Consider the following 23,056-nt stretch of genomic DNA (forward strand, 5'->3'; position numbering starts at 1 on the left):
TTTAAACTGGAGGTTTTTCATTGATTTGTGGCCATTTTAATGTTTTCATATCTTATTCCTTGTTTTCTTCATTCCTGCCTTTTCCTCCCCTTCCTTTTCTTCTTCCCTCTATTCTTCACTTCCTTCCTTCTTTCATGGTTAATCCACAGTTTAGATGATCCATCCATAATTGCATGTGCTGCAAATGTATTTCACGTATGTACAAGTCTATCTGTATTGCTTTTCTTTATCATCCAAGGAACTTTACAATCTTAATCTAACTCAGTCATACTGGGCTGCCTTGTACTTAATCTCAGCATATAGTTTTCAGTCACAGAACAGTTCAGTTTGATGACTTCCCCGAAAAACTGGTTGAAAACCAGTTGTATAGGCTCTAGGAAGGGGCTTTGAGAAAAGAAGACTTGATGGAATGGATGAAATGGTATTTATTATGGTGGAGCATTTCAAAGAGTATGGACATGCATATAGAAAATTACTTAAGGATAGAAAGAAAAGAGTTACCTCAAAAATAACAAAAAAAACTTTACAGAAAAGAAATGTTATGTTAATAGCTTGGTTTTTGGTGAACAATATATATATACATATAGCCATTAATGATGTAAATACTGTTTATTGATTTCACTAAAAATACTAGAAGATGTAAGGGTCAGGAGTGATGTAAGGAAGCTAAATCTTCATTTATTATGAGAGGCTATAGTTATAGAATGAGTAAGGCTCAGAAGTTTAAATTCTTCACAGCTCCGTAAACTCTGTAACCCTGGGAAAGATAACCTCTGTGTGCCTCAGTTTTGTCATTAATGAAATGGGCGTAATAAAAATACACTGTTACTGGTTTATGGTGAATGGTGCTGTGCTTAGTCACTCAGTCGTGTCTGACTCTTTGCAACCACATGGCCTGCAGCCCGCCAGGCTCCACTGTCCATGGGGATTCTGCAGGCAAGAATACTGGAGTGGGAAGCCTTTCCCTTCTCCAGGGGATCTTCCCAACCCAGGGATCGAACCCAGGTCTCCTGCATTACAGGCAGATTCTTTACCAGCTGAGCCACCAGGGAAGCCCAAGAATACTGGAGAGAGTAGCCTATCCCTTCTCCAGGGGATCTTCCTGACCCAGGAATCGAATCAGGGTCTCCTGCATTGCAGGTGGATTCTTTACCAACTGAGGGTATGAGGGAAGTATGAGGATAGAGGGAAGGTATGAGGGAATAGTCTTATGGTGAATAGTAAATGAATAATACATAAAATGCACTTAGAATTACATACATTAAGGTTACCAGATATGATGGTAATAATTGATAGTTTGTATGTAATATCTAAAATTGATAAGAAATAGCAAGGCATGTATAGAAATATGGACATAACTACTGGAAGAAATAGCTGCAAGAGTTAAAGCAATTGCCTCTGGAAAGTAGTATTGGGGATTATATCTGGGAACATTTTAAATCTTTTGGCACTGTTTGACTTTTATACATGTGTTACTTTGACAAAAGTTTGGAAGGTGATTTAATTATGTATCAGAGTCTCAGAAGTGATGGTAAGGAGGGAAGAAAACAGTGTGAGACACTGGCAAATGTCCTGAAACTCTCCTCTCATCTGCCTTCTGCTAGTCCCATTCACCATAGGAGCTGCTCCAAATTGCTGTTTTCAGGCTTCTTCAGAGCTCCAGACTGCTGCATGTTCTTTTTAGTTAAAATCCCGGCAAATTCTGACTCTCTTATTTCTTTTTGAATGTTTTATTAGGTAGATCAGTTTACTACTCTCAGCATCTTTAAATTTACCTTTTACATATTATTTTAATTAATACTTCCTAGATTCAAAGGTTAAAGAAGTAAACACAGAATGTTCCTGAGAGAGTAACTGTGTGTGTGTTTTTGTTGAATACCAATACTAAAATACTTTTTGTTTCTGTGCAAAAATAAATAATATAATTATAAATTTATTTTTAATTACTTTAACAAATTCATGTATAATTTTATTGTTTTGCTAAATAACTGATATTCCTAAAGGAAGGTAAGCAATATTTGATAATCCTTTAGTACATTGTCACTTTTTCACAGACACAAAAATAGTCAAATTATTCACTGTGAGGATGTATATACACACAGGATTAAGTAAATTGGTAAAGATAACATTGGAGTCTACGTACATGCATGCTCAGTTGCTTTAGTCGTGTCTGACTCTTTTGCGATCCCATGGACTGTAGCCTGCCAGTCCATGGGATTCTCCAGGCCTCTGTCACTTATCTGATTAAGGATGACATTCCCATTTGGGCCAGTGGAAAGAGCCAGGCAGTGACTGAGCAGTATAGGCCAGAATAACCAAGATAAGTATGAGGCTAAGACAGAATAGCTAATCACCTGACTCTACTGGGCTTAAAAATGGAATTCTTGTGACAACCAGAAAGGTGGTTTTTTGTGTTGAAAGTTAGGACACGGGGAGAAAAAACCACTGATTTATGGTGAACATTAACTATGATGATAATTAATGCAATTTACAGAAATTGTCACCAACTTTTTCCACATGAAAATTATATTTTATTTGTTTCCATACTTTATTCTTTGGATGGAAGGTCATAAATGCAGCCCACACTCAAGTAGGAAGGAGAGATTAAACATCATCTCTTGGAGTGAGGAGAGTTTATGTTTATTACTCGGAATTCTTCTATGAGGAAGATTTGTCTCTTCTCTCCTATTTATTTAATCATTTATTTATGTCAGTCTGGACTCTATTTTATACTTGGGTTATAATCCAAATACTATGTTTATTATTTTATTGCTCAAGTTGTTCCATTGGGTGCTTTTAAGATTGGCTTCTGTGTTTCTTTATTGTTCCAAAACAATGTGCCCAGTTCTTTTGTTTTTTGAACACGTTTGCTTTTGAGGCATCAATATCTAGATAATTAGCTTCAAGTTGACATACTACAAAATGTAGTAGTGAAAAAAAAGTTTGTGTTTTTTAATTGAATCAAAAAGTTTGATTCAATTTAAACACATTTACATTTTTTATAATCTTTACTATTATTTAGATTAATGTTATCTTTTTTGATCAGTAAACATGTAAACACACCCAAATAGAATAAAAATATACACTTATGTTTAGTACTGATAAGTTGGAGAAACTGTAGCTCTGTTTTATTAAATTGTGGTCTGTAGTAAACAACTTGTGAAAGTTGTATGTAATGTTGTGAATCAAATGTTCATCAGAAAATTTTAAAAGTGGGGAATTCCCTGGCAGTCCAGTAGTTAGGACTCGGCACTTTCACTGCTGAGGGCCTGTGTTCAATAATCTCTGGGTGGGGAACTAAGATCCGGCATGCTGTGCAGTGTGGCCAAAAGAAAAGTCTTAAAAGTGTGTTTATCTAAGTAAAATCTGCATTTTAATTAATTTCTTAATTACAGGAAAACAAGGTGTTGCGGACAGTTCCTCTTCTAGCAGCATGTCTCCCCAAAGATAAGTGTAAAATCAAGATTGGTCGTCGCTTCAGTGAGGAACGGTAAATAATTTTTAGGGCAATTTAATCAAATTCTTTTTTTACTTTAAAAATGATTTCCTTCAGGTTATCTATCAGACCTAGAACATAGTACATTGGAAGTGGTTAAAAAATATAATTTCTGCCTTCTCCCTCAAAAGACATATATATTTACTGTTTATTTCATTTTTGTTAAGATGGTTTATTATAAGATGTTGGTACTTGTATTAGATTCAGTTCCTGTTTTTCTTTTTCTTTTAATTATATATGATATCCATTTATATAACAACATATATTCCATTTCTAGTCCATTAAGACCTTCCTAAGGTACAGTGACGAGAACTATATTTAGTATTCTAGTTATAGGCATGTCATATTTTTAAAAAAAATGATAGAATGCCTTCTCTTGTGTTGTAAAATATTTTTTTGATGAGGGCCAGTATGTGTAGGAGTTTGTTAGTTGATATCTTCACAGACAATTCTACAACACTCTTGGATCTTATTTTGCTCTGTATTATAGAACCCATTAATATAAGTATATATTATTTAAATTTTTCTACAAGTTGTTTCTTACCTTTGAAGCATATTTGTTTGTTGATTTTCTACCTATTCACAGTCTTCACAATTACTTTGATCCTATCTACACTAAATATATTTTTAGATGAAAAATTTTATTTCTCTTGAAAATATGGAGATTTCTTTTTCAGTTCACTTATGAAAATGCTAAGTAAGATTAGTGCCAGCACCAAGCCTATGGAACTGACCAAACGTTTTTCTTCCTTTATTATTTTAGCTTTGTATTATGAAAATAACATCATGTTAGAAGTTTATAAAATAACTTTTTTCATTTTTCTGGAATTATTGTTTAGGCATTCTTTTTATATATATATATATTTTTACAGTTTGCATTGCCTTGCCCTGCAGAAGTGAGCTTTGGTCTGGGCTTGGCGCTGCTGATTGAATTTTGCCGTTTTGTTGGGAATGGTAATACGATCCAGAGCTCTTCACAGGGGGAGCAACCAAATAATTTACACTGTGACACTTCTTTCACACACAGAGGCTCTTTATAATGATAGTTTCTCTATAATTCTTGGATAGATGTGGATATATAATCTGCCAACTTGGACCTTGTTTGTTTTATTGCAAAAATGGTGAGTATCTGTGGTGGTAGAGGTGGAAACTATCTGGGTCATCCCTGACATTTGGCTATCTAACGCTTCCACAAATGTGCCTGGGGATGAGAAACCTGATACTTTTCTAAATAGTCTGGCTCATTTTGAGCCTATGTTATTAAGTTCAAATGCCTGGGGATGAGAAACCTGATACTGTTCTAAACAGTCTGGCTCATTTTGAGCCTATGTTATTAAGTTCAGTTTTTTTTGATGGTGCCTAATATAGTGCTTGGAGAAGGCAATGGCACCCCACTCCAGTACTCTTGCCTGGAAAATCCCATGGACGGAGGAGCCTGGTAGGCTGCAGTCCATGGGGTCGCTAAGAGTCGGACACGACTGAAGCGACTTAGTAGTAGTAGTAATATAGTGCTTATCCAGTAAATTATTATTCACTCTTGGATTTTAAACGAAAGCTGATTAAGAATGTTGTTTTAATATTAGTCTAGTAATTAAATGATTGATTTAGTTTTCTGTAATGGAGTTTGTGATATTACCGTGGGGGAATAAGAGGCATATTACTTTTGGTATCCTTTGTAAATAGAATTTAAAAGTACTTATTATCAGTTTTTAGCCACTAGTATATAAGAAAAAAGTTGGGCGTTGTATATTAGCCTTGTATACTATGATTTTCTAAGTTTATTTGCTAGTCATAGAAATAGTTTTGTAGATTCCCTAGAACTTTATATGTAAGTAGCATTTTATGTCATTTATATGTCTTCCTTTCTGTTGCTTATAGCTTTTATTTCTTTTTCTTGCCTTATTGCAGTAACTGGGATTTTCAGTATGTACAAAGTGTATCATGAGGGCAAAAGCCCATATCTTTACCCTGATCCTAATCTCAAGGGACATTGTTACAGCTGATATTAACTTTATATTTTTGTAGATGCCATTTATTAGTTCAGAGATGATACCATATATTATCTTTAATTGATTCTTTAACTTGTCTCCTTCCCCCTGAAGTTTGTTTTGTTGCTTGCAGACAGGCTGTCTTATTCATTATTATATCTCTTGTGCTAAAATGCTTTAACTTGCATTTTTGAGAGAAGTTCAACAAGAACAATAAAGCTTCTGTCATCCTCACAGACTAATAAAGACTTTTTATTTTAAACTTTTAGAGATCCTGAACTTTCAGCTATTTGTCGGAAGTCTGATACATTAATATTATATCCAGGGGCTGAAGCTGCTAATTTGGAAGAATTTATATTAGATTCTCCTGTTTATCCTTCCACAATAATCATCATCGATGGCACGTGGAGCCAGGCTAAGGACATTTTCTACAAGAATGCCTTGTTCCGACTGCCTAAACAGGTACACTAGTATTTTGACCTAGAGAAAATACTAATGTATAGTTCTATGTGTAGTGTGCATTTTCTGAGAGGACACACATATGTTGTTATATATGAATTTGATGGTATTTATATAAAAGCATGTCTGTACATAGGTATGAATATGCTCTTGTGTATGTTTTATATATATGTAGAAAATTTCAGATTTGTCCTTATTTCTTAATTCCTACCATCAAATTTTGCCATAGTTTAGGTATTTAGATGTATTAAAAATCTCTGAAACATTTAATCAGGACAGTCTAAGGATTATTTATTTTATGTGTATTAATGTCTTTGTTAAGAAATGTTATGTTTAAATATTTTGGGGATACTAAATTGCTTTTTCCTTATTGGAAATGACTGAGGTTTTATGAAGGGCTCTTTTGGTCATTCATGATTATAATCATATAATCATTATAATCATATAATTATATAATGAAATCAAAGTTTAGTTTGTTGATATAATTGATGATGATAAATTTCCTAACTGTTGAACTGTTCTTGTGATACTAGAGTGAACACTTACAGTATTCTTTTGATATATTGCCAAAGTTTATATTTTAGTTAATGGCATTAAATTATAATTTATGGATTTTTTGTACTTTTATTACAATATTTGGTAACTAATATAATGTTCGCTTCACCAAATAGAAATTTCAGTATTTTTCTATGGCTTAGAATAGTTCAAATAATAGTTTTGCTCCTTAAAAGTTACATGGAACTCACTGGTAAAACCACCTGATCCTGGTCACTTTAAAATAACTTGAAAATACTTCTTTCAAACTCTTTTACCAAAATTATTTAAGCTTTCTACTTCTATTCGATTTGGTTTTTAATAGCTTATCTTTTTAAGGGAACTGTTCCTTTCTCTTGGGTTAACAAATTGGTCATCTATACCTATGTATTCTTAAGTACTTGAATTTCTTCTGAATGTTTACATTTTTCTAATCTCTCTCTCTCACACACTCACACTTTTTCCCATGAACAGACTCACAAAGGGTATCCCTAGTTATTGAGCTTTCAGAAGTATTAGGCTTTAGATTGTTTTAATGACTATTAAACTTTATTCTTTCTTCATTAATTTGAGCTTTTCCCTTGATCCATTTATTTCACGTTTTCAGATTTTTTTCTTTTTGATTTTGTAAGATTTGTGCTTACTAGTGCTATGTTTCTTTACCAAGATTAGTCAGTTTCTTCTTTAACAATAAAGGGAGACTGTAATATTTCTTCTTAGTGTAATTGTCATTGTTTTCGGTGGCTTTGGATTGATGTGTTTTTTGTATCTATAGCATTGATATAATTTGTTATTTGTTTTGATTTCTTTCTATTCATGAACTACAATGAGTTCTTAATTCTCAAGTGCTCTAACATTTTTTGTCACTACTTTATTTCTTATTTTGTTGGATCATGATAACATTGCTAACAATATTTTGAATAATTTTATGATATTTATGAGGGCAAGTACATGGAAAATTTTTATGCATGTTCTATGAGTATAAAAAGTTTATGTTCTCTATTTACAAATGAAAGTGTTTACATCTTTTTAAAGTTTGTTATTTGCAGTTTTTTCTTTAAGCTTTTATTTTTGGCATACTTAGGCTATTTTATATTGAAACAAGTATATGAAAAACTTCTATTTGTATATTTTTAATGAAATTATTCCTATATTTTCAATAGTTTTTATGTTACATACTTTTCTATGCTCTTTTTTGGGTTTATACAAGCCATGCACTTAGTGAAAAATAGCTGTGAAACCCTGATTCTGAGATTTTTGATCTCAAATTCTTTATAGTTTTCATTCCTTTTAACTAAAATGTGGGCATGGTTTTTAGATGAAACTCAGCTAACATGTTGAATGCTTTGAATGGGCCAGTACTATTTCCAAGTACTTTACATATATTAATCTGTTTAATCTTTCTCCAGATTCTATGATGTAAGTATTGTTAATTGTATTAGTTAACTTCACTTTAGATCATATAACTACTTCATAACAGAACTGTGATTTGAATCCATTTAGTTTAGAGCCACAGCCTGTAGTCTTAATGTACTGTACCACTTCTGAAATGGAAAACTTTCTTCTGGAATATTTATATAAATATAATAGCTTCTGTAGGTTTATTTAACTTCTTACGTAGTCCTTGTGTTCATAAGAACCAACTCATTGAAGGCATAGATACTGTTAGAATGTGGCACATTTCAGGTAAAATTTTATATTTACATTCCCTTTTCCAGGAGATCTTCCCAACTCAGGGATGAAACCTAGGTCTCTGGCATTGCAGGCAGATTCTTTACTGTTCAGCCACCAGGGAAGTGTGTGTTTGCATTACATTTAGATATTTCTCAGTATAAAGAAAAAAGTTTGATGAAAGTGTTACATTTGTAAAACATTTGTGCAAATATTTGATTTTTTTTTTTCTTTTTTGCATGGTTATGTCATGTCTTCAACTCTAAGCTTTCATTTTGTGGTAACTACATGACTACCACAGAAATGAAGTACATAGTCACATTAAAAAAATTAAAAGCTATTTTAAAAATGGAAATTCACCAAAACTATTTTTCTCTTTTAAATTTAGTAGCAGATAAAGAAATAGGTAAATTAATTTTCCTAGTCCTACTATGTCATACTTTTCTATCATCTTTTTCTCTTCTTGTTTTTCCAAACTAAAAGCAAATGTAGGTAGCTGCTGCTGCTGCTAAGTTCCTTCAGTTGTGTCCGACTCTGTGCGACCCCATAGACAGCAGCCCACCAGGCTCCGGCGTCCCTGGGATTCTCCAGGCAAGAACCCTGGAGTGGGTTGCCATTTCCTTCTCCAATGCATGAAAGTGAAAAGTGAAAGTGAAATCGCTCAGTCATGTCCGACTCTTCGCGACCCCATGGACTGCAGCCTACCAGGCTCCTCCGTCCATGGGATTTTCCAGGCAAGAGTACTAGAGTGGGGTGCCATCGCCTTCTCCGAATGTAGGTAGATTATATATTAAACCTTTAAATTGGTATCTCACAACCAGAACATAGGAGAAAATGCCTAAAATAAACATCAGGTAGGTTTAAAATGGGGGAAAATATCACCATAAACTAAATGAAAAGGCAAATGCTCTTGAGAAGAGTATGAATCAGAAAAAGGCTTAATAAACTTGGAGTTCTTTGAAATTAATAAGGTAAAGGCAGAAATCTCAAAAATTGGTCATCAATATAAAAACAAAGTTCACAAAATAGAATGTACTTTCAATGACATCATCACTTACTCTAATAATCAAAATGGCAACCCACTCCAGTACTCTTGCCTGGAAAATCCTATGGACAGCAGAGCCTGGTAGGCTGCAGTCCATGGGTTCGCTAAGGGTCGGACACGACTGAGCGACTTCACTTTCACTTTTCACTTTCATGCATTGGAGAAGGAAATGGCAACCCACTCCAGTGTTCTTGCCTGGAGAATCCCAGGGACGGGAGAGCCTGGGGGGCTGCCGTCTGTCGAGTCGCACAGACTTGGACACGACTGAAGTGACTTAGCAGCAGACAAGATACAAAGTTGTGAACTTTAATGCTGAAATAACTTCAAACTTACAGAAAAGTTTCACAAATAGTACAGTTAGTTCAGTTCAGTTCAGTTCAGTCGCTCAGTCGTGTCCGACTCTCTGCGACCCCATGAATTGCGGCACGCCAGGCCTCTCTGTCCATCACCAACTCCCGGAGTCTACCCAAACCCATGTTCGTCGAGTCGGTGATGCCATCCAAACATCTCATCCTCTGTCGTCCCCTTCTCCTCCCACCCCCAATCCTACCCAGCATTAGGGTCTTTTCCAATGAGTCAACCCTTCGCATGAGGTGGCCAAAGTATTGGAGCTTCAGCTTCAACATCAGACCTTCCAATGAACACCCAGGATTGATCTCTTTTAGGATGGATTGATTGGATCTCCTTGCAGTCCAAGGGACTCTCAAGAGTCTTCTCCAACACCACAGTTCAAAAGCATCAATTCTGCGGCGCTCAGCTTTCTTCACCGTCCAACTCTCACATCCATACATGACCACTGGAAAAACCATAGCCTTGACTAGACGGACTTTTGTTGGCAAAGTAATGTCTCTGCTTTTAAACATGCTATCTAGGTTGGCCATAACCTACCTTCCAAGTAGTAAGCGTCTTTTAATTTCATGGCTGCAGTCACCATCAGCAGTGATTCTGGAGCCCAAAAAAGTAAAGTCTGACACTGTTTCCACTGTTTCCCCATCTATTTCCCATGGAGTGATGGGACCAGATGCCATGATCTTAGTTTTCTGAACGTTGAGCTTTAAGCCAATTTTTTCACTGTCCTCCTTCACCTTCATCAAGAGGCTCTTTAGTTCTTCTTCACTTTCTGCCATAAGGGTGGTGTCATCCGCATATCTGAGGTTATTGATATTTCTCCCGGCAATCTTGATTCCAGCTTGTGTTTCTTCCAGCCCAGCGTTTCTCATGATGTACCCTGCATATAAGTTAAATAAGCAGGGTGACAATATACAGCCTTGACGTACTCCTTTCCCTATTTGGAACCAGTCTGTTGTTCCATGTCCAGTTCTAACTGTTGCTTCCTGACCTGCATACAGGTTTCTCAAGAGACAGGTCAGATGGTCTGGTATTCCCATCTCTTTCAGAATTTTCCACAGTTGATTGTGATCCACACAGTCAAAGGCTTTGGCATAGTCAATAAAGCAGAAATAGATGTTTTTCTGGAACTCTCTTGCTTTTTCGATGATCCAGCGGATATTGGCAATTTGATCTCTGGTTCCTCTGCCTTTTCTAAAACCAGCTTGAACATCTGGAAGTTCACGGTTCACATATTGCTGAAGCCTGGCTTAGAGAATTTTGAGCATTACTTTACTAGCATGTGAGATGAGTGCAATTGTGCAGTAGTTTGAGCATTCTTTGGCATTGCCTTTCTTTGGGATTGGAACGAAAACTGACCTTTTCCAGTCCTGTGGCCACTGCTGAGTTTTCCAAATTTGCTGGCATATCGAGTGCAGCACTTTCACAGCATCACCTTTGAGGATTTGAAATAGCTCAACTGGAATTCCATCACCTCCACTAGCTTTGTTCGTAGTGATGCTTTCTAAGGCCCACTTGACTTCACATTCCAGGATGTCTGGCTCTAGGTGAGTGATCACACCATCGTGATTATCTGGGTCGTGAAGATCTTTTTTGTACAGTTCTTCTGTGTATTCTTGCCACCTCTTCTTAATATCTTCTGCTTCTGTTAGGTCCATACCATTTCTGTCCTTTATCGAGCCTATCTTTGCATGAAATGTTCCTTTGGTATCTCCAATTTTCTTGAAGAGGTCTCTAGTCTTTCCCAATCTGTTGTTTTCCTCTATTTGTTTGCACTGATCGCTGAGGAAGGCTTTCTTATCTCTCCTTGCTATTCTTTGGAACTCTGCATTCAGATGAGAATGTCTTTCCTTTTCTCCTTTGCTTTTCGCTTCTCTTCTCTTCCCAGCTATCTGTAAGGCCTCCTCAGACAGCCATTTTACTTTTTTGCATTTCTTTTCCATGGGTATTTTCTTGATCCCTGTCTCCTGTACAATGTCACGAACCTCTGTCCATAGTTCATCAGGCACTCTGTCTATCAGGTCTAGTCCCTTAAATCTATTTGTCACTTCCACTGTATACTCATAAGGGATTTGATCTAGGTCATACCTGAATGGTCTAGTGGTTTTCCCTACTTTCTTCAATTTAAGTCTGAATTTGGCAATAAGCAGTTCATGATCTGAGCCACAGTCTGCTCCTGGTCTTGTTTTTGCTGACTGTATAGAGCTTCTCCATCTTTGGCTGCAAAGAATATAATCAATCTGATTTCGGTGTTGACCATCTGGTGATGTCCACGTGTAGAGTCTTCTCTTGTGTTGTTGGAATAGGGTGTTTGCTATTACCAGTGCGTTCTCTTGGCAAAACTCGATTAGCCTTTGCCCTGCTTCATTCTGTACTCCAAGGCCAAACTTGCCTGTTACACCAGGTGTTTCTTGACTTCCTACTTTTGCATTCCAGTCCCCTATAATGAAAAGGACATCTTTTTTGGGTGTTAGTTCTAGAAGGTCTTGTAGGTCTTCATAGAACCGTTCAAGTTCATCTTCTTCGGCATTACTGGTTGGGGCATAGACTTGGATTACCGTGATATTGAATGGTTTGCCTTGGAAACGAACAGAGATCATTCTATCGTTTTTGAGATTGCATCCAAGTACTGCATTTCGGACTCTTTTGTTGACCATGATGGCTACTCCATTTCTTCTAAGGGATTCTTGCCCACAGTAGTAGATATAATGGTCATCTGAGTTAAATTCACCCATTCCAGTCCATCTTAGTTCGCTGATTCCTAGAATGTCAACGTTCACTCTTGCCATCTCCTGTTTGACCACTTCCAGTTTGCCTTGATTCATGGACCTAACTTTCCAGGTTCCTATGCAATATTGCTCTTTACAGCATCGGACTTTGTGTCTATCACCAGTCACATCCACAGTTGGGTATCGTTTTTGCTTTGGCTCCATCCCATCATTCTTTCTGGAGTTATTTCTCCACTGATCTCCATTAGCATATTGGGCACCTACTGACCTGGGGAGTTCATCTTTCAGTGTTCTATCCTTTTGCCTTTTCACTCTGTTCATGGGGTTCTCAAGGCAAGAATACTGAAGTGGTTTGCCATGCCCTTCTCCAGTGGACCACAATCTGTCAGACCTCTCCACCATGACCCATCCATCTTGGGTGGCCCCACACGGCTTGGCTTAGTTTCATTGAGATAGCCAAGGCTGTGGTCTGTGTGATCAGATTAGCTAGTTTTCTGTAGTTTTAATTTTAGTGTTTCTGCCCTCTGATGCCCTCTCGCAACACTTACCGTCTTACTTGGGTTTCTCTTACCTTGGGCCTTGGGTAATTCCTCTTGCCGCCGCCACCGCCGCCGCCGGCCCCAGCCCCCGGCCTGGCCTAGCCCCTCTCGGCTGCCGCCCCCAGCCCCCGGCCCCCGGCCCCCGGCCCGGCCTAGGCCCTGTCAGCCGCTGCCCCCGGCCCCCGACCCGGCCTAGCCCCTGTCGGCCGCCCCCCTGGCCCCCTGCCCGGCCTAGCCCCTCTCGGTTGCCGCCCCCGGCCCCCGGCCCCCGGCCCCCGGCCCGGCCTAGCCCCTCTCGGCTGCCGCCCCGGCCCCCGTCCCGGCCTAGCCTCTCTCGGTTGCCGCCCCCGGCTCCCGGCCCCCGGCCCCCGGCCCGGCCACGCTTCTGCGCCGAGCCGTCGCAGCCGCCTCGCTTCTGCGCCGAGCCGTCGCAGCCGCCTCGCTTCTGCGCCGAGCCGTCGCAGCCGCCTCGCTTCTGCGCCGAGCCGTCGCAGCCGCCTCGCTGTTAACTTCATGCCATATATCACTCTGTCTCTATATAATTATGTTTTTCTAAACCTTTTGAGAGTAAGGAATAGATAGTCAAGTTTTACTTTTTGGAATTGAAATTTTGCTAGCTCTAGACCAGAAATTTGATTTTTTTTCCTAAATATTTTTGCTTGAAATAAAAAATAGTAATTTAAAACATGACATAATTTATAAAAACTCATTTTATATATCTTTAGACAGTTTCATCTTAATGTATTTTGGAAATATGAATCATTGTAAAAGCAATAATATGCATTGCTTTTTAGAGTATCATACAGTATTCAGCCCCAATATATGAGTATGACTTAGAAGAGATACATTTCTAGAAGTTGTTGCAAAAAAAAAAAACAATGAAATCTATATATTTACTCTTTCTAGAAAAAGCATATAAATATATTTTATACATAAATTATATGTGGTATATATATAATATATAAGTATATACTTTGTATATGTATATAGACACAAGTATATACAAACAAATAGGTGAGATGAATTGAAAAGTGGATTGATTTTTATTTTTTTGAAAAGTGTATTGAATTTTAAATGTTACTATACACATATCCTTAGACACATATCTAGTTATAAAATGATATTGGTAATTACAGTGATTATATAGTAAGGTCTGAACTGTCTTCTGTAACACTAAAAAATTAGCTTGTTTTTAGTATTTCTCCCATTTCTTGAAAACATTTCCTGTATATGTGATGATTTTTACATAATTATTAACTTTGTTCCTCAGCTTTTCTGAAAGAAAATTTATTTTATTACATAGTAGACTTTCCTATGGGCCTTGCTTTAATATATGATACAAGTAAATTGTATGTAACATGTCTTTCTCATGGATGACAGAATCCAACTCAAGCTAAACAAAAGAAAGAATATAAGTCATGTCATTGGGAAACTCCAAATAGATGGGGATGGCTTCTGACTTGGCTGAATCTGGTTCTCAAGCATCTTTTGAGAGTTTGCTTCCCTTTGTGTTCTGATTTTTCTCTTGTTATGAATAAGCTTCCTCCCTGCCACTGGAAGATGTCTGTGGGAAGCAGTCTCCCCTGGTTTTATTTATCATAGTAGAAAGATAATTTATCCTTCCCAGAGTAGAATCCTGGGTTGTCCTTTCATTGGAGTTGTTGTGGATGGTGGTACCATTACTGACAGAAGTACCACAGGAATTAGGAATAAATTCCTTAGGGAACTTGGGGTGTTGCTATCAGCAGGATGATTTAAAATCATGAATGGGCAGACCAAAAGCCCTTAAGATAACTACAGTCTACTATATACCAGTTGTTTACTTGTAAAAACATGCTTATTTATACATTTCTTGGTTCATTCAAAGCTACTGCTCTGTATAAATATTTTAATAATTCTTTCTTACAGTCTAGTTCACCAAGTGAAAAGTAAAAATGAAAAAGGAAAATGTATATCATCTCTTGCTGGTAAGAAGTGTAGTTTAAAATAATCTCTAAATAATGTAGTTTAAGTTAATTAGGTTTTATTTCTAAATGTAATTTAAATGTCATTTCTTTTACCACCACCTCAATATACATACACCCACATACAAACCTGCTTTTTGCATCAGTTTGTCTTAGCTATTATTCTTAGTTTAGTTGATCTGCTTAGTTTCTGTAGTAGTATAAATTTTTTGCTTTAAATACAAGGAAGAAAAAAATGACAAAAGAAATCAGAAATCAGAATTAACATCCAAAGTATTGGGCTTTTCCCAAATACTCAGTGGACTTCATACTTACCTAATTGCGGAATGAAAGAATTGTAAATCAGACATTAAGTTGCTGTGCTCAGTCATGTCTGATTCTTTTGTGACCCCACGGACTGTAGCCTGCCAGGTTCCTCTGCCTTGGAATTTTACAGACAAGAATACTGTAGTGGGTCTCTATTTCCTCCTCCAGGGGCTCTTCCCAACCCAGAGATTAATCCCGTGTCTCCTGCATCTACTGTGTTTGCAGGCAGATTCTTTACCACTGAGCCACCTGGGAAGCCCAATGCAAACATTAACTTGGCCTCCTTTTAATCTGAATTTCTAATATATCCAGGCCATTTGGCAATGAATGACTATCTCTTCCCTCAGAAGAACTTTACACAGGAGACTCTTGACATTTGCTAGGAATAAATCTAAGGTGAATATGAAAATGTTTGTAGAGGCTTCTGGCTTTCTTCATAAACTTATTTTCAGGGAGTGTTTGCATACTGTTGCTTTATTGCCTTTAAAACTTTCACTAAAGCTTGATTTCTCACGTGATAATCAGAGCACTGTTGGGAGCACTCACTGGCTAAGACATTTTCATAAAAACTTTGTCTTGTGTCTATATAGAGCTGTTAAGGACTGGCTTATGTTACATCTAATCTGTTGCCTAATTAAAATTCATTCTTATCCTTAAAATGTATTTTATTGAGGTATAATTGACATGTTATATTAGCTTCAGGTGTATAGTATAATGATTCAGTATTTGTATATATTGCAAAGTGCTGTCCACAGTAAGTCTAGTTAATATCTATCCCTCTACATAGGTACAGCGTTTTTCTCTTGTGATTAGAATTCTTACTGGAGAAGGCAATGGCAACCCACTCCAGTACTCTTGCCTGGAAACTCCCATGGATGGAGGAGCCTGGTGGGCTGCAGTCCATGGGGTCGAGAAGAGTCGGACACAACTGAGTGACTTCACTTTCACTTTTCACTCTCATCCATTGGAGAAGGCAATGGCAACCCACTCCAGTGTTCTTTCCTGGAGAATCCCAGGGACGGAAGAGCCTGGTAGGCTGCCATCTATGGGGTCGCACAGAGTCGGACACGACTGAGGTGACTTAGCAGCAGAATTCTTAAGATCTACTCTCTTAGCAACGTTAAAATATATAATACAGTATTCTTAACTTTAGTCATCATGCTGTACGTTACACTGCTGTGACTTATTTTATAACTGAAGTTTGCACTTTTGGCGCCCTTACCCCCTACCTCTAGCAGCTATCAATCTATTTTCTGTACCTACAACTTTTTTTTTTTTTAATTTCACATGTAAGTGAGCTCATACTATTTGTTTCTCCTTTTTCTCTGACTTATTTCACTTAGCATAATGCCTTCAGGGTCCAGCCAAGTTGTCACAGATTGTAGGATGTCCTTTTTTATGGCCTAATAATAGTCCATTGTATACACATATATCACATTTTCTTTATCCACTCATCTGTTGATGGGTATTTAGGTTTTTTCCCATATCTTGGTAGTAATAAATACTGCAGCAGTGAGTATGGGAGTACAGTGTTAAGTTAGTATTTTCACTGTTAGTGAAAGTTAGTGTTTTAAGTTAGTGTTTTCATTTTCTTGAGATTGTCTTTTTAGTTTCATGAAAAATTTCATTTTTCTTTACTTCTGTCAACAGCATTGGGAGTTGGCTGTGCTCTGCCTTCCTTCCCAGTGTGGTTCATGGACCAGTTAACAGCACTGACATCACTTGGTAGCTTGTTAGAAATGCAGAATATCAGGTTCCACCTTAGAACTTCTTAGAGTCTTCATTTTAATAAGATACCCAAGTAATTGTTTTGCAGATTAAAGTTTGAGAAGCAATGCAGCACTAGATATTTTTAAATTGAGATATAATTCATAATCTTAAAATTTACCCCTTTAAAGTGTACAATTCGTGGATTTGTGTGTGTGTGTGTGTGTGTGTGTGTGTGTGTGTGTATCTTGTGCAGCTATCCTTTTTCCATAGTATTTTCCACGTCCTGGAGTTTCACGCCCCTGACATGTGTACCCATTAGCAGTTATTTTACCCTTTCCTCCATTTCCAAGTCCAGGTAAAGACTAATCTACTTTTTCTCTGTTTTTGTAGTTTTGCTTATTCTGGACACATCCTATAAATGAAATTATGCAATATGTAGTCTTTTGTGTCTGATTTCTTTGACTTAGCTGTGGATCCTTCAAAGTTTATCCATGTTGTAGCATGTATCAGCCCTTCATTCTTTTTTATGGCTTAATTATATACCATTGTATGCATATGCATTTTGTTTATCATTCATCCATTGATGGACTTTTATTTCTACTTTTTTGGCTGTTGTGAATAATGCTGTTATGTTATGTGCAAGTTTTGTGTGTGAATACCTGTTCTGTGTTCTTTTGAGTATATACCTAAAAGTGACATTGTTGGGTCATTTAATAACTCTGTTTTTATTTTTTTGAGGAACTGCCATACTGTTTTCCAAAACAGCTACACTGTTTTACATTTCCTCTGCCCAATTCAATTTCTCCATCTCCTGGCTGCCATTAGTTATGCCCTTCCTCCCTGTTTAAATTTTGGCCACCATGGTTGGTATCTCACTGTGGAGTTTTTTGTTTCTTTGTTTTTGAAATATTTACTTATTTATTTGACTGCATCAAGTCTTAGTTGTGACATGCGGGATCATTTGTTGTGGTGCCCTTTCTAGTTGTGGCTCATCAGCTTAATTGCTCTGTGGCATGTGGGATCTTAGTGACCTGACAGGGACTGAACCTGTGTTCCTTCCATTGCAAGGTGGATTCTTAACCACTGGATCACCAGGGAAGTCCCTCACTATGGTTTTGATTTGTATTCCCTAGTGATTTAGGAAATGGCAGCCCACTCCAGTATTCTTGCCTGGAGAATCCCAGGGACGAGGGAGCCTTGTGGGCTACCGTCTATGGGGTCGCACAGAGTCGGACACGACTGAAGCGACTTAGCAGCAGTGATTTATATGTTGAGCATCTTTTTATGTGCTTATCTGTCATTTGTTTGTATATCTTTTTTTTTTTGGAGAAATAGCTCTCAAATTCTTTGCTGATTTTTAAATCTAGTTCTCTTTATTATTGTGTTGTAAGTGTTCTGTATATATTCTGTAGGATAACACCTTACTGGATTTATGACTTGCAAATATTTTCTTTCATTCTTTAGATTGTCTTTTTATTTTCTTGATTGTGTTCTTTGCAAAAAAAAGCTTTTAATTTTGTTGAAGTTCAGTTTATCTGCCTAGCTAACTATCTAGGTTTATTGACTACTAAATATTTAACACTCAGAGGGAAAAATGTAAAGAATCAAATATTGGAGGTTATGAGTATAAAGTAAAAGGAAAGTTCAAATTTGGGATAAGCACTTAAGTTTCCCTGGGTACCAAATGCTAGAAATATTTTCGGAAGTCAAAAAGCTGTTACTCTGCTCTTTATTAATATGATTTTACTTTGCAGACATTCTTATCATGATTATTATGTCTCAGTTATTTTTATAAATACAAATATTAACTCATTTAATTTTCATAATGATTTCAAAAGGAAGATGTTATTAGGATTTCTATTTTGTAAAAGTAGAAACTGAGACACAGAGATGCTTAGTAATGTCACATAGCTAGTAAGTGGTGGAACTAAAAAGAGTTCTAACATTTTTCAAGTTCATATATAAAAATATGTTGTTATTAAGAGGTTGAAAGACTAATTCCTAATCTAAATCACAGAGAAGGATAGACAAAATCATGTGAGAACATGTTAGAATGGGTTAGGGCTGGTTTGGAAAATTATACAGCAATTTGGGTAAGCATCTAATACCACACTAGTATGTTTTTGAAGTATTTTATCTCTGGGGATTCAGTAAATAGACTTCATTTTTGTTGCTTCAAATTAGACTTGTCTGTGTACTTCTTACATATATTTTATATATCTTTCTTATGAGAGTTGCACAGTTTCCCATATCTTGGTGGTAATTATCAGCTAACATGGTGTCACATGTCAGTGAGATATCGAGAAGTTTTACTATGGCCTACACATTGTTCGTATCTCTTGGACAACTCTTTAAATCTATGAAAAGATATAATTTCATGAACTATGTATTTGAAGGAGGAGAGGGAAACTGATGGTTGCTTATTTGTGTGGTAAGCATGGGGCCTATTAGCTGCTGAAACAAATCAGTGTTTAAAGCTAGAGTTAATGATCTCCTTTGCCTTCCTTCTAGGTCACTCTATAACTGCAGTTTCCTCCTCACATCTTCTAGTATTTAGAATCGAGAATATGTTGTATTTGCTTCCCATTTTTTTTTTCCCCTGTGCTTGTATATAATACAACAGCATGTCATTACTTCCATAGGGTGTGCATTATTCAAACATCCTTTAACCTTGGTGCCAGGGCTCTGTGCTCAAAAAGCCCCGAGTGTGCAGAAACATGAATATATTCACAGGACATTGTCTCCCAATCCTGAAGATTTAAATTCTGAGCTTTAAGTTTCATATATAAGACTTATAACAAGGGTATTCCCAGAAGAAATGATAATCAGGCAGCCTGTGGCATTTTGTTGTAGCAGCCTGAACTGGCCAAGACAGATGTCAGTGAAGTAAGTTGGAGAAATTCCCCCATGAAAAGCAAAAAATGAGAATGTAATGTATCTTACATTGTCATCCAATAAAGCTATTTCAGTTTCTTACTCATTGTTACCAGGGGCTTCCCTGGTGGCTCAGAGGTTAAAGAGTCTGCCTTCAATGCGGGAGACCTGGGTTTGATCCCTGGGTCGGGAAGATCCCTTGGAGAAGGAAATGGCACCCCTACTCCAGTATTCTTGCCTGGAGACTCCTATGGACGGAGGAGCTTGGTAGGCTACAGTCCACAGGGTCACAAAGAGTCGGTTGGACACGACTGAGCGAGTTCACTTTCACTTTCACTTATTGTTACGATAGAGTGGTAACTTCCAGACTCCTTGTATTAAGAACTTGAAACAGGAAGAGGAACTGTTCACTTTGTTGATTGTGTCCTTTGATGCACAGAAGTTTAGAAGTTCGTTGTGGTCCTATTTATTTCTCTTTTGTATTCTTTGTTTTTGGTGTCATTGCCAAGAAACAGTTGCCAAATCTAATATCATGAAGCTTTTCTCCATATTTTCTTCTAGGAGGTTTTTAATTTCAGATCTTATGTTTGGGTCTTTAATCCATTTTGATCTAATTTTGTGTATTTTTTAAGATAACATCTAATTTTATTCTTTTACATGTGGACATCCAGTTTTTCCAGCACCATTTATTGAAGAAATTATCTGTTCTTCATTTCCCTAATCACCTTTATCTCATTGTCTTCTTATATGTAAATGATTTTTCTCAAGTCTTTTTTTTTTTTTTGTATTTTTTTCTTTAGTGTCTGTTCTGCTTTTTAGAGTATCGTGGTATATTTATTCCTTTTTTTTGTAATAGTTGTAGTATTTTTACTTCTATCTTGTGTTTTATTTTTAGTATTATTCCTCCTATCTTGTGTTTTTCCTTTTATCTTGTATATTATTTCCGAAATTTAATGTTTAATCTTGAAAAGAGAGTAGTTGTGGTCTAAATTTTCTATTGTGGGTTAAATTGTCTAGTGTGCTGATTAATCAGTTGTTTTTATGTTTGTTTGTTTGTATACTTATTCATTTTCTCAGTAAATCATTCATGCAACAAAAATCTATTGGATGCTTATTGTATTTGATCATCTACTCTGATTGAGCTGTTTTACTAGTGAACTAGAGCAGACCTGATCTCTGTCTTCATGGAACTTACAGTTTAGAGATAGTAATAGTAATTTATTAGAAAATCACAAACAATTAATGGCAGTTGTCTTCCTGGGCTCCCTTGCACCTGTATAGTTCTCTTTTTAAAAGTTTTTGGCTGTAGGGTTTACTGCATTGGTTTTGGGCTATAGTTTTTTTTAAAGCTAACTTTGCTTGGGATATAGGCATCCTATCAGGGCCTATTCTTTAAACAAACATGGTGAAAACAGAACCTCATTTTACCTGGGAGCATTGTCTTATAACTTGGCTTATAGCTTTGGGAATTAGGTAGAAAGAGGAAGCAGGGTTATTCCCTTTCTGTATAAAATGCTGTTGCACTGAAGATAATTTACCTCATAGTTTAGATATCTTAACACATAAGGTATGGTATTTAATATAGGATAAAAGGCATTAGAAGAAACAAATACCCTTTAAATGTGTATCTAATTTAGAAAACATTTTAATGCTTAATTAAAGATTATATTTATAGTTTTATTTTATTTTGCAAAAACATAATTGCTGGGGATTACCTGAACCCTGCTTATTTAACTTTGTATGTAGAGTACATTATGTGAAATGCCAGGCTGGATGGAGCACAAGCTGGAATCAAGATTGCCGGGAGAAATATCATAAACCTCAGATGTGCAGATGACACCACCTTTATGGCAGAGCACATAGAAGAACTAAAGAGTCTCTTGATGAAAGTGAAAGAGTTGGCTTCAAACTCAACATTCAGAAAACTAAGATCATGACATCTGGTCCCATCACTTCATGGCAAATAAATAGGGAAACAATGGAAACAGTGACAGACTTTATTTTTGGGGGTTCCAGAACACTGCAGATGGTGACTACAGCCATGAAATTAAAAGACGCTTGCTCTTTGGAAGAAAAGCTATGGCCAACCTAGACAGCATATTAAAAAGCAGAAACATTATTTTGCTGACAAGTCTGTCTAGTCAAAGCTGTGGTTTTCCAGGAGTTATGTATGGATGTGAGAGTTGAACTGTAAAGAAAGCTGAGCACCTAAGAATTGATGCTTTTGAACTATGTTGTTGGAAGAGACTCTTGGGAGTCCCTTGGACTGCAAGGAGATCCAACCAGTCAATCCTAAAGGAAATGAGTCCTGAATATTCATTGGAAGGACTGATGCTGAAGCTGAAACTCCAATACTTTGGCCACCTGATGTGAAGAAATGACTCATTTGGAAAGACCCTGATGCTGGGAAAGATTGAAGGCGGGAGGAGACAACAGAATGTGATAGTTGGATGGCATCACTGACTCGATGGACATGAGTTTGAGGAAGCTCCGGGAGTTGGTGATGGACAGGGAAGCCTGGCTGCTGCAGTCCATGGGGTTGCAAAGAGTTGGACATGACTGAGCAACTGAACTGAACTGAACTGAACCTGAAAACTAAAAAAACAAACAAACTAGGTTTTATAAAATCTTAAATATTTGGTTCATAAATATAACACATTCAGTTTTCTTATGAACTTTTACACGGATCATCAGAATTTTCAATGCAAACTCAATTCTCAGGAGTGGCAAAAACAATCATTCAGTAATAAAGAAATTGAAATTTTTGTTTCCCAGGTGTTTTTGTTAACCTTTTTGTACTGCACCATACCAGGTTTCCTTGTTGTTCAGTATCTCCCTGAATTTGCTCAAACTCATGTCCATTGAGTCAGTGATGCCATCCAACCATCTCATCCTCTGTTACCCTCTTTTCCTCCTGCCTACAATCTTTCCCAGCATCAGGGTCTTTTCTAGTGAGTCTACTCTTTGCATCTTTGTGCATTGTGGCCAAAGTATTGGAGCTTCAGCTTCAGCATCAGTCCTTCCAATGAATATGCAGGACTGATTCCTTTAGGATTGACTGGTTTGATCTCCTTGTTGTCCAAGGGACCCTCAAGAGTCTTCTCCAGCACCACAGTTTGAAAGCATCAATTCTTCGGCGCTCAGCCTTCTTTATGGTACAACTCTCACATCTGTACATGACTACTGATAAAACCATACCTTTGACTATATAGACCTTTGTTGGCAAAGTCATGTCTCTGCTTTTGATATGCTGTCTAGATTTGTCATACATAGCTTTTCTTCCAAGGAGCATGCATCTTTTAATTTCATGGCTGCAGTCATCGTCCACAGTGATTTTGGAGGCCAAGAAAGTGAAATGTGTCACTGTTGACACTTTTTCCTCGTCTATTTGCC

At 37.0% G+C, this 23,056-nt stretch overlaps 1 protein-coding gene across 3 annotated transcripts in view; it reads left to right on the forward strand.

Annotated features, from left to right (window-relative positions):
• The window catches only part of DTWD2 (DTW motif tRNA-uridine aminocarboxypropyltransferase 2), an 85,150-nt gene that overhangs the window by 26,731 nt on the left and 35,363 nt on the right, over window positions 1-23,056 (forward strand). For all 3 annotated transcript variants that reach the window (XR_014056416.1, XR_014056417.1, XM_081499098.1), the window contains exons 3-4: window positions 3,396-3,490; window positions 5,754-5,946. Coding sequence is in view for 1 of the 3 variants with exons in the window: in XM_081499098.1 (XP_081355224.1) it covers window positions 3,396-3,490; window positions 5,754-5,946 (288 nt within the window). In the remaining 2 variants the exon portion in view is untranslated. The remainder of the gene's footprint in view (window positions 1-3,395; window positions 3,491-5,753; window positions 5,947-23,056) is intronic.

This window comes from Giraffa tippelskirchi, chromosome 6, assembly GCF_054371585.1.
Source record: "Giraffa tippelskirchi isolate mGirTip1 chromosome 6, T2T-mGirTip1v1.2.pri, whole genome shotgun sequence".
NCBI lineage: Eukaryota > Metazoa > Chordata > Mammalia > Artiodactyla > Giraffidae > Giraffa > Giraffa tippelskirchi.